The following is a 12,140-nucleotide window of genomic DNA, read 5'->3' as shown; positions in this document are numbered from 1 at the left end:
TACGGAACGCTGATGAAAAGATGTGAAAATGAAGGAAATCGCTCGAGCAATCCCCCCCCCCTCCCCCCGCCCTTCGGAACTCTTGGTTTTGTGTTTTGGAGATGTGAAAAAGAAGGAAATACGCTCGAGCACCCCCCTCCCCCCGCATTTCGAAACTCTTGGTTTTGTGTTTTGGAGATTAAAAACAGCCACACGCACCGCTAGTTAAGGGGCGGGACTTTACGGAAAGAGCGGGGCGGTAAAATGCTTTGAACGCGCACTCCCCGCAAGGTAAAATTCAGCAACCGTAACTGGGAACGAGAAGGTGTATCAAATTGTAGTTTGTTTGCGTTAGGTTCGCAGTCAGACCACAATTCCAATACATTTGGTACAAATTAGAATGCGGGGGACTGGAGGGAACAAACGCGCGAGTGACGTTTTTCAGAGCCGAGGATTTCAGAAACACTTTAACTGGTTTAATTTCAAGGGCAACAGGGGATGCGCTCATTAATTGTTGAAAACATTGACAGATTTCTACAGGAGTAACAGGAAAGTTGAACATTTGTTGAGCAGGGTGGATTTTCGACCCTAGAGACGATAGGAAGATATGGAATTTCCGCAACCTAGTCGGATTTTATTAAAAAAAATTTTTAATGATGGCCACAGTTGAAAATATGTAAAAATGAAGCGCCTACACCCACTGTGGAACCACCGTTCTCGTGTTTTTTACACTTGTGGAGGGCAAACACTATATAAGAGCTACAAGGAATCTGTCGCAAGTTATAGGGGGGTAGAGTTCAATATGTACACATTCATTTGTTTTTCTGAATAGGAAAAATGCTTTCTCAAAGCTCTCTCAAGCTCAGCCGAATATTAGAATTAGAATATTAGAATTGCTACACATCAGAATAAATGGCGTCTATCCTACAGATAATACACGTAAAAAATTAGATAGAAAAAAAACATCTATCCTTAGTTCTCAGTGTTGAGATCTGAACTCCCAAATGGACGATATTCACCCCCAAACAAACTAAAACATACATAATGAGTGTAAGTTTCTTGGTACTAGAAGTTCATAACTCATAAGTAAGTGGAGTGTGCTGACGTAAATTACATTCTGCCCATGATCAAAGGTGCATATTTTTATGGGTCAAATCTGAAAATATTTTGTTTACAGGAAACAATAATCCTCTAGTAAAAGCAAAGTTATATAATAATAAAATAATAAATAAGAAATTAAAAATATCAATCACACAATACACTCCACTCTATAAACTACATTCTTGAATGGTCTCATCAAATGGTACATAAGACATAAATTGGAATTCTTCATCGCCACAAAAAGATCCCTGAAATTGCAACATACCAATGACCTACACATAAACCAACAAGTAAATTACTTACAGGATTAACTAATTGACATTCCTTATATTTCCCTTGGTAGGCTTCTGATTTGTCACCAAGCACAATTAAATTTGGCAACGGAAATAAACGTAAAGTGTAGTCGAAATCCCAATTCACAGTGACTGCATTCAACGAGAACGGACAAAGGTGACCTTGACCGATAATTGTTCTCGTTATCTTCAACAGACAAGCGTTCACATTTACAAAACTACAATTTTGCGTTCTTACAAACTCGGGTATTTCCTCTATTTGGGGTTTCTCCAAAGCACCTTGCATGAGTTTAGGCAAGATATCTGCTCTAAATAACACTATTTCTTTTGTGTAGTACTGCAGGCGACATGGATTGGTGGTAAAAATTGCACTTGGTACGGACTTTTGAAACTCTTCAGTCACGTGCGAAGGCAGGGGAAATCTGAAATTATTCGGAACCTGCTATCAATTTAAAAAATTCTAGCACTCATTTAAATTCTAAACTGATGGGAAATTTAAGGTGAGCACATAAGAGTAGAGCAAATAATATACCCACCTTGGGAGAATGTGAAGGTGGCATGGATCTGTCATTGACGGTACAAATACAAATTTGCTTTTGTGAACCAATTCAGTGTAATTAGAAAGTAATTCGCCAAATTTCTTAAAAAGCTTCTTGTAGTTGTCAATTTTTTCTAATCCCTGATAGTCTTGCATAAAGTTGCCCATAAAAATGAAAGCGATTGGTGGAGAGTGGTGGAATCCATTGAAGAGAATTTCTAACTTCTCAAAGATCTACAGGGATGAGATAAAAAAGTAAATCAGCTAAGTTTAATTTATAACATTACCATGGGGTGATCCAACCACACATCAGAGAACAACATAATCGAATTATTAGGATTAAGCCTCAGTTGTTCAGCTAAATTTTGGGAATTTCTTAATGGTGTTATAGACGGTCCTCCATAGTAATTAATACTGCCAAATGATAAACTAAAAATAAACAAAATGGACTAGAATCTTTACACATGTGAACATTTACATTGAGTCTTTATATTCCTCACCAGGAGGTGATATAACAGTAGAAACTTTTATAAGTTTATCTTCATAATAACCATTAACTAATACAAAACTGTTTTCAACAAAGAAACCACCATGATACCTAAAACATAATGCTATTACACATAAAACATTCGCAAATTCTTACTTCGCATCACTAAAATCTAATTCAACTAAACCAGAAGGATCCTCGAGCGCAAACTTCCCCTCAGACATTTGAAATAATGCACCCAGAATTAACGTTTTATTCAATGTCACACTACCTTTAGTGAATAAATAGTCAACAGTTTGCAGAAATAGCCTGTCAGATTCCTTTTTAGTGATTTTATTTTTAAAATTTCGTTGGGTCCTTTGCAGAACAGTATTGTATCTGTCCAGAAAAAGTTGAGTTTTAGAATTCGGACCCGACAACAAGCGGGATTTTGATATAGCTGGCAAGTAAATTCTTCTATCCGAATCATATCGAAGTTTTGGAAATTCGAAGGCTCCGATGGTGCTAAAAATCGTTTCTTGTTTATCGTAACCGGAATTAAGGGCGATCTAAAAAGGCACATTATAGTATTTTTAAATGGCAAATAACAGGGACGCACTTCAACAACACACTCAATGTGGTGCTTTTCTATGCTTTTGTTGATTAAACATTGTTTTTCCAAGTTACTACACAAAGTTTTAACGTATTTATCGAAGGTTGCGTTCTCATCTAATTGAATATTTTCCTGAAGTAATTTTTCAATTACATACGTACAAAACTCCCTCCTAACTAAAAATCCACTTAGCTTTAAGGTATTGTATAATTTCTTATTTAACTTCTCGATATTGGGCATGGTAAATGGGATTGAGTTTTTTTTTAACCTACAATAACACAGATCACTTTCCCGCTTCTTCAAGCTGTCAGTGTCTCTGTGGATCTGCACTGTCTAGTCTTCCTGTGTCTCCGTTGCAACATCTTGGCCTGGCTCCGCTAACATACAGGGCATATTATTTTTAAGTAATCAAAATATAGGTACTAATTAGCTAGTTAAGATAAACTGAGCTGTATTTAAAAAAGTTAAGCGCTATGTAAAAAAAACATAAAGCATAAATTTCGTTAAACATCGATAACACTTACAGTTTTTATAACCTCAAGAACCAGCTTCCAAATACACTCACTTTCAAACCAAACAGTGACCTGAGGTGGAGTAAACTAGTAAAGGAGCAGGTATCTCACAGTATAAAATAAACATTTAGATTCGGATCTTCATCCTCTTACGTTACACGGAGATAAAAGATGGTTTAGCTTTAGTAGGGAAGGAAATTGCGGCTAGCAGTTAACTCGCTTTTAAGGCAATCTTTGAATTTGGATTATAAGTAATTATTAACGAGCGAACTCCTAGCGAGTTTATAATTTTGTGGTATGTGTCCGTCCGTTCGTTAGCACAACTCGAAAACGAAGACCGATTTTGATGAAATGTACCTATAGCAGGTGGATTCCTTATCATATTTTTAGATCGGAGTTGGCAATGTAGCCTGTAGGCCATTTTTACATCTCTGCAAATACTTTAATACAGTGTGAGCAACAATGATTGAAGCGTGCGTCATCACCGCTTGTTCCTATTAATATCAAAACTACCTTCTTTGTATGTAGTTGTATACGAAAATGACGTTCTGCGCTGTCACAGTGACGTGCGTCTATTCGTATTTCGTATCTTGTATCAAATCAGCATATGCTATGAGCGGCACATTGCCAATTTAGCTGAAGCGGCACGCTTCAATCTTTGTTGCTCACTCTGTATAATAATACAGGAAACTCACATTGACAACCTGTCGCAAGTGACTGCAGCGCCACCGTGCGTTAGGGTGTGTTCACAATCAAATGTCATATTTGATTTGAAATTTTTGCAGCTTTTGATTTTGCTTTTTGAAGGGAAAAAGTCGTAAAACAGCATGTCTGGTGGGGTCTGTGCTGTGTATGGTTGTTGCAATGCCACTGTGAAAAATTGTTCAAAAGCATTCTTTCGATGAAGTGTAAGTAACTTTATTGTATATACCCAAATTGTAAGTTTTATATTTTTCCACAAATTTCTATGAAGTTTTATGTTATGTAGGGCCTAGCTTATACTATTGTTTTCATTTCAGGTGCAAGCAGTGGGTGGTCAACTGCAAAAGAAGCGACTTGGATGCTAGGTATTTTTAAGAAAGGAGGTGTGAAATGTTTAAACAGAAGCTATAGAGTGTGTTCTGATCATTTTGTTGAAAGTCATTTCAGAAATACACGATTGTTTAGTCAAGGGTGAGATTTACATAAGTGTAGTTCTGAATTTATATACTCATTAGTGTATTTGTTTGGAATAGGTTGATTAAGGGTGCCATTCCGATTGTACAAACTTTTTAAGAACACAAAGGAAAGACTTTTAAAAACATAAACAGGTTGTTTACAAAATATATAAGCTCTTAAGGCAAAATAAAGATTTAACAATAAAAGTTAGCTGAGAGACTTCCTTTAGTAGTTTATTATATGAAACCTCTAGTATTCGCATGGTTTTCGTATTATCTTCATTATTCACTTCCTCCAAATAAACTTACCCCACCTTACCTTATTAGAAACCTGAAAAGGCAAAGAAATTATCTACCAAGGTACCATTACAGAAATGAGCAGATGAATATTAACTCGCTTTTTTAGGGTATGTATTATTTTTTACAGATTATTTTGCAAAATTCTTATGGATAAACTGATAATATGATGGTATTTGATAATATCATACCCCTATGATGTTAAATACTCTTGGGAATATAAATAATTCTCTTCTTATTTTTCGTCATTGCACACCGCGCCGTAAAGATGGCGCTCATTCACGTGTCACACGTACGCAAATGCAAATAGTAGCGAGTTTCCTGTATTAATATATTAAGGGCCGGTTGCACAAAGACAGTTTAAACCTCGCTTGGAATTAACCAATGGATTAAAGTCTAGGATTGGTTGAAATTTGACGTTTTGTCAAATTTCCACTAATCATATGTCTTAATTCATTGCGTTAATTTAAACGAGGTTTAAACTACGTTTGTGCAACCGGCCCTTAGGTATTTGATCTCTGTTAGTTACGTTAGAATTGCACGATGTTCAATATGGGCATAGCTTTAGCCGTATATATAAGCAATTCCAAAAATGCCATTATCGCATCTCGGTTTTTTTTTATTTATGAAGATATTTAAATGAAATTTGATAAGTACTCAGCACTCAGCAGGCATTTGGAATAAACGCAACTGTAACTGCAGTTTCAAAATTTGGATTTGCGTATGCGTAGTTGCCAACTTTCTTATACGCATTTAAATGAAATTTATTACATAGGTACTTAGAATAAAAGCAAATGTAACGCCAGTTTAAAAAAATAACAGGTCGAATTTTTGAAAAATCGAACTTTTCTTTAAATGGCAACCTAAAATTTCCATGTTATTCGAAAAACCTTATTTTTCTGTGTACAACCTATAAAAATTATGCTAGATTTTATTTAAAAAAATAGAGAAAAAAAATGTCGAAGGATAAAAAACAAAAATATACTTTTTCGGCAACGGTTATTTTGATTTCTATAAAATTTGGGCAATGTACATTGGGCATAAAGGATATAAAAGTGTCAAAAACTTTCTTGTAATATACCAGTTTTTTTTAGCACCGTGACGTCATAAACTGCTTTTTACCAAGAGAAGTATTGCATTGGGGTAAAAAATGACTCCCCGGACGGAAATACACATTTTGAAGCACCAAGAATCCGAATCAAACAAAATCTCAATGATGTTGGTCTGTGGTCCATACGTACTCTCATTTCTCGCTAAACCAATTGGCAGTTTGGCCATTGGCTAGTGTCAAAGGCATTAACCAATCACATTGCTTAACACACAGATTAAGTTTGTACAATTGCAGTGCAAAATGTAACATAGCTACAAATATTTTAATAAAACAAAATTTATTAAACAATACAGAATAAGTACGCACTAATCAACTAAATAACAACTATGTTTACTTAAGTTTAAAATACATCTGTTTAGTACACCTAATATTAGACACATGCTTGGAATAATTTAATTTAAAAATCTAATGCTCATTTTTTGTTCTACATCTGTCCTTTGCAAGGCCTTGCAAAATTCTTCAAAAGAAATCATTTGATCGCCGTCCTCATCCGCTTCCAAAATAGTCCGTTCTGCTATGCTTGTTAATTGTTCCTCACTAATATTTGCGCCCACCATCATGTGTAAAATGGCCAAGAGTTCATCACGAGATATTAAATCGTCATTATCAAGATCGTACATTTTAAAGGCAACTGAAAATCAATGGACATTTAGATTTAGGTAGATTAGCAACATTCATAGTAACTTACACTTTAACTTTGCTTCGCGTGAGTTTAACCTATTATCTTTATTTTTCTTGACAGGTCTAAAGTGTGCTAATACGTTCATAAACTGTCTGAAGTTCACGCGATCGTTATACATGTCACCTTGGAAAAAAGAGTTAACAATTCTTTCACCTAATGGGTTAATTGCCAATTCGGGAATACGTAAGAAGTCATCTCGGCTCAAAGTACCGCAATCACCACGATCCAAGGATGTAAAGCGAGAGTAAAGCCTTTCAATTTGATTTGGTGTAACTAAAAAGTACATCAATTAAGGGCTAATAATTAGGAGACAGGTTAACATGTACAATATACTTACAGCCAGTTTCTTGTTGAATCTGTGCGATTTCTTCTTCGCGCAGTAATAATGAAGATCTATTTCCCATCGTTTTCTAATCAAACTGAACAAGTATTTAATTAAAATGAATCAATTTCGACCTTTCGTACTAGTAAAAAATGACTGTTTAGAACTTCGTAATAAATGATAAATGACCACATGCCATTAATCATAAGAAGCACTTTTACTACAAGAAGATAGACCACGGTAAAATCTGATCATTCTTCTACTTTATATCGTTATTTGTACTTCGTAAACATGCACACTATGCTATACTATGAATTCTACGAATTTCCTTTATATATTTGAAGGGGTAACGGTAAGCAAATTTGAAGAAACAAGAAAATCCCTCAGTATAAAAGATGCTCTTTATATGTAAAATGCCTTAATTATGTTTTTAAATGCATCACGTGATATGTGATTGTTCTCAGGATTCTCTCACAAATCAAATCATTTGTATGTGATTTGTGGATTCTCTACAGTCTCCTGCTCCTAACCATAGAGCACAGCTTCATAGAGTTTGTTTGTTCTGGGCTGCTAACCTCTAAAATTAACAATAAATATACAATTATGTCCTTAAAACGTAAATGTGTAGCTTTGGCTCTTGCGTTTTTGAATGATGACGATGTTTTTGAAGAATTTAATTCATCTGATGATGAAACGGAATATACAAATTCAATTATTAGCCAGTGTCGTAATTTAATCCAAGAGCATAAGAAAATGTGCATCTCAAACATCAACCCCGAACATTCGAGAGTAAGTTATTAAAAAACGCAATTTCTCGTACGTACTAAGCAATAGTTTATGATAGATCTCGATCACAGAGCAATACTCTGATGAAGAAATAATACGCAATTTCAGACTGAGCCGTAGTAAGATAAATTATCTTGTAGATACTTTTTCTGATAGCACTCTCTTCAAGGATCTCTATAGAAATAGTAAGTAATAATCAAAAATATTCTGCATAACTAGATTTGCCATTTTGTAGATTCTCGTGGAAATATTACACCAGAAAAACACATATTAACATTTTTATGGTTTGCTGGGCACCATACAGCTTCATATCGAGATGTAGCTGACAAATTTAATTTGTCTCTCAGTTCATTACATGATGTAATAACAAGGATAATGATGTTCTTAAGTAATGTGCTGGCTCTAAATGTCATTAAACTTCCAAGTTCGGAACAAAAACAAACTACAATGAATTTTTATCATGAAAAGAATAAACTGCCCAATGTCATCGGTAATATTAACACATAATTTTATTTCCTATTATTATTATGCTGGGTTTAGGTTGCATTGATGCCACTCATATAAAAATTGATAAACAAAATGAACCGTCCGTTAATTACTCCAACAGCCAACAATATTTCTCGCATATTTTACAGGCCGTATGTAATGAAGAGTTAAATTTTTTAGATATTTATGTAGGATGTCCAGGGTCTGTTCACGATGCAAATGTTTTTAAAAGCTCAGCTTTAGACATTGATTTAGAGACAATTTGCGATGGTTAGTAGTCAGATAGAAATTGCATATTCATGTATATGTTTCAGATGGTGGATATCTATTAGGTGACGAGGCTTATCCAAATTTACCAACATTGCTGACACCTTACCAAGACCATGGTAATTTGACTTCAAGTCAAATCTACTTTAATTTGGTTCACAATTCGTGCCGATCAGATATTGACCATGCATTTCAACTATTAAAGAAACGTTTCAAACAATTGTATCATTTAAAATTACGTGGGGACGAGCGCATTTGTCACTTTATAAGAGCATGCTGCACTTTACATAATCTTGCAGATAAGTCTGATGAAACTATATTTGCTCAAGAAGATGATATTGAAGACAATCAACCGGATTCTTTACAAAATGAGGATCCTCCAAATATTCGAGGAAACACAATCAGAGATGAAATATGTGTACAATTATTTCAACATAACAAATAATTTAAATGTATATTATTTTATATTTAAAATATTATAACACGTTATGTTTATACACTTACACAAACAATTGATCATTTGATGCCACATAAGGGACACCATTCTGTGGGCCCTTTCAACAGAAAGATGCAAGCCTTCTAGGAGTTGTTGGTGCGACGATGCCGATTTTATAGATTACAAATTCTTAAAATGATATTCTGATTACATTTGGGATCGTTAGTGACCATAAGAGCCTGTAGCCAAGAGTATGAAATAAAGATAGAGATGCATTGATGTTTATTTAGCGTACCAACATACAAGAGAACTATGCAGCAAACTATACGGAGAGCCAGTTATGTGCTGCTCTCGAGACCATTTAAGGGAACATGCATTTCAAATTTCAACCAAATCGTTCGGGTAGTTTCGGCTGAACAAGAATCATGCCGCACACACATCTTTAAAAAGCAGTTTTTTGGCCTTCTGGATCCTTGAAATATAAAGATCCGATGCAATCTCAAAATGGAAATTTGGAGAGATTTCAATAATCTGTCAATTTTTAATTGGCGAGGTTAATACATATATATACATATATATGGGTTAATAGCAAGCAACCCATCGTTTCCATGGAAACTATTGTTTTATGTTCTGAACATCATTTTATTTCGTTGTTCTGCGTCCCATTTTTTTAATAGAAGAAGATAGATGTGATTAGAATGGACAATCATTTGTTTCACTTAATCTACCTTGTTAATAGTGATCACTTTATCTATTCCTAAAGAGAGACTGCCTACTCTTCATTCAAACCCATTAAAATGTCAACATTTGCCACAAAATAAAGGACAAAACTGTTCATTTGTTTTATTCAATGTTTATTCATTGGTTTTATTAGATGATGTTGCTCAACCCCTTTTGTTACAAAGTTACATACATAAAAATCCCAAATGAATAAAAAATTCACTTCAACTCTCTTCATCGGATGCCAAATTTAATTTTGTACGTTTCTTTTCTAAATTACTGATAAAACTATCAATTTCCTCGATTGTAAATATTCTTTTTTTATTAGATGGTTTTTGATAAGGCGCAGATTTATTCTAAAAAAGTATACCAAAATCATTCGAAATTATTTGATGTACTCTTACCCAAAAGTTAATATATTCAGGGGACAAAGACTCCAAGTGCAGTAAACGATTTTCCATTATTTGCAATCTCTTAAACGTATCTTTATGTGTACGATGATCCAAATTTAATTGCGTTTCGATGCCCACAATCCGTTCTTCAATTCCATTTTTATTGCCATACTTTTTTAAGTAATCTAAATCTCCTTGATCCCGATGATAAGTATTTAAAACACGGCTTACTACAACAAGCAATTGAAGTTTACATTGCAAAGTGCACAAAGAAACAACTACCCTTCAAATGACCTTTGGAGTCTTTTCTTTTAATTAATTTAGCATCGATCCGCGCACACGAGAACTCGTTTATTTCATTATCGTCACGGCAACAAAAATCTCTTATATTCGCACGATTTATTTCTTCTCGTTTTAACTCGATGAACTTTTCAATGCGTTTCTCTATTTCTTCACCATCTGCTTTGATTTGCACAAGATGGGGAGGAACGAACGGAACTTTAACTTCGGGGATATTGTTTAATTTAAAGAATTTAACTCTCGGAGGATGAATAGATGCTAAAAGCATTTGGAAGATGTATTTTAATAACAAAATATGTATAAACAAATCGGTAATAGAAATGTTAAGAACTGTTGCATTGTGACCACATACATTCCTTATTCTCTTTCCACGAATCTGTTTGGCCTTCGTATATTTCTTTCTTCCAAATTGGAACTGATTTTTTAACATTATCAATACACCATTGAACGGCTTGCATTGCATCAAGTCTGTGTGGTGATGATATAGCAATAACTATACTCGCTTCCTTAACTGGTACAGTACCTAGTCTAAATGATTACAAATTATACAATTCCACAATCAGAAGTACAAACCTATGATAAATTGCGATATTTTCAATTGCCTTCCACTGCGATCTTATATCATTACACAGAGACTGCAAAGACTTTAACGCCATACTCTCGTAAGCTTCATACTCGAGATTAATGACACTTTTCCCCTCAAAATTATTCCTAGTTGTTCCTACAAATATGGATATTGCACCACATGTTGGTGTGGAGACCAGATTGGAAATTTCCTCTACAGAAAGCTGAGTGTGGGTTAGTTTTAAAAACTCCATTTTATCCTCCGCTGAGTGGTGGTATAACACCAACTACGTCTCCTTGCTTTAAATGTAAGATATCGTCGCAGTTCACGTACTCCTCATTAACAGACAACACACAACAACGTTTAATAGCATCTAGATTAAAACGTTCGACGATCACAGTTAGAAGATCTGCGAAGGAGATTGTGGACGAAACACTTATAACTGCTTGACTCTTTCCGCAAAGTTCACGAGCTTTAGCAAAGAATAGAACTTCTATTTCAATGTTCATACTTGTACATTTGTACTATTTCCATTTGAGCGAATTTGAAGGATTGCGATTCACATTATTAACTAATCAGTAGTTTGCTGAAATACTGATCAAAGGTTATCATGCGAATTACGTAAAGACTATAGTTCTTACTTACGCTCGTCTAATTAAATATTAGAATTTATTGTTATACGATAAATGTTTTTTCAGTATTTATTTATCGGTAAATTAAATAATATAAATTTGACCATTTTTAAACAATTACACATAACCTTAAATGTTTGGAAATTGGAAACCGCACGGCAGACGACATTCAGTGGCGTTCAGATTAGGGAGGGGTCTAAGTAATAACATTGTATATGGTCATAACATAAATCTTCCTAGCGGGCGAGGTTAAATAAAATACTGCTGCGTTTTATCGGATATATATTTCACGATGATGAACAGAATGGTAGCCGATATGCTCCCCATAAAATTACAAAAACTGGCTGTTTTAACGATCTTTTTCTATATACTAATAAATAAAGAGCTAATTTATGCTTATCTATAGTACAATTTTGATTTTTTTGCTTTTTTAAGAAGTACCTAATTGATATTCAAAAATTACTGAAATGCCGAAACTTTAACGC

General features: G+C 34.4%; 4 protein-coding genes and 1 long non-coding RNA gene across 5 annotated transcripts; 1 reads left to right on the top strand and 4 right to left on the bottom strand.

Moving 5' to 3' along the window:
• Positions 1 to 1,154: 1,154 nt before the first annotated feature.
• On the bottom strand, positions 1,155 to 3,293 carry LOC116158713 (DNA polymerase epsilon subunit 2). The gene is made up of 8 exons (XM_031471542.1): positions 2,997 to 3,293; positions 2,555 to 2,946; positions 2,390 to 2,509; positions 2,199 to 2,340; positions 1,910 to 2,145; positions 1,612 to 1,795; positions 1,384 to 1,560; positions 1,155 to 1,328 (listed from the first exon to the last, which is right to left on the bottom strand). Exons 1-8 carry the CDS (start codon positions 3,228 to 3,230, stop codon positions 1,248 to 1,250), a joined length of 1,566 nt encoding a protein of 521 aa, XP_031327402.1. The 5' UTR covers positions 3,231 to 3,293; the 3' UTR covers positions 1,155 to 1,247.
• A 3,032-nt stretch (positions 3,294 to 6,325) lies between these two features.
• Positions 6,326 to 7,259, bottom strand: LOC116177473 (calcineurin B homologous protein 1). The gene is made up of 3 exons (XM_031496461.1): positions 7,087 to 7,259; positions 6,756 to 7,022; positions 6,326 to 6,698 (listed from the first exon to the last, which is right to left on the bottom strand). Exons 1-3 carry the CDS (start codon positions 7,151 to 7,153, stop codon positions 6,460 to 6,462), a joined length of 573 nt encoding a protein of 190 aa, XP_031352321.1. The 5' UTR covers positions 7,154 to 7,259; the 3' UTR covers positions 6,326 to 6,459.
• A 281-nt stretch (positions 7,260 to 7,540) lies between these two features.
• LOC116177453 (putative nuclease HARBI1) lies at positions 7,541 to 9,331 on the top strand. Its single transcript, XM_031496440.1, has 5 exons — positions 7,541 to 7,860; positions 7,916 to 8,042; positions 8,093 to 8,347; positions 8,398 to 8,613; positions 8,658 to 9,331. Exons 1-5 carry the CDS (start codon positions 7,675 to 7,677, stop codon positions 9,053 to 9,055), a joined length of 1,182 nt encoding a protein of 393 aa, XP_031352300.1. The 5' UTR covers positions 7,541 to 7,674; the 3' UTR covers positions 9,056 to 9,331.
• Positions 9,332 to 9,879: 548 nt separating this feature from the next.
• Positions 9,880 to 11,413, bottom strand: LOC116177463 (molybdopterin synthase catalytic subunit). The gene is made up of 5 exons (XM_031496451.1): positions 11,032 to 11,413; positions 10,811 to 10,986; positions 10,441 to 10,716; positions 10,171 to 10,388; positions 9,880 to 10,122 (listed from the first exon to the last, which is right to left on the bottom strand). Exons 1-5 carry the CDS (start codon positions 11,274 to 11,276, stop codon positions 9,991 to 9,993), a joined length of 1,047 nt encoding a protein of 348 aa, XP_031352311.1. The 5' UTR covers positions 11,277 to 11,413; the 3' UTR covers positions 9,880 to 9,990.
• A 132-nt stretch (positions 11,414 to 11,545) lies between these two features.
• LOC116177480 lies at positions 11,546 to 11,877 on the bottom strand. Its single transcript, XR_004146683.1, has 2 exons — positions 11,669 to 11,877; positions 11,546 to 11,617 (listed from the first exon to the last, which is right to left on the bottom strand). It is a non-coding gene; the product is annotated as an uncharacterized LOC116177480 (long non-coding RNA).
• Between the last annotated feature and the right edge of the window lie 263 nt (positions 11,878 to 12,140).

Source organism: Photinus pyralis, unplaced genomic scaffold, assembly GCF_008802855.1.
Source record: "Photinus pyralis isolate 1611_PpyrPB1 unplaced genomic scaffold, Ppyr1.3 Ppyr1.4_LG1, whole genome shotgun sequence".
Taxonomy (NCBI): domain Eukaryota; kingdom Metazoa; phylum Arthropoda; class Insecta; order Coleoptera; family Lampyridae; genus Photinus; species Photinus pyralis.
This window is presented reverse-complemented; position numbering and strand designations above follow the sequence as displayed.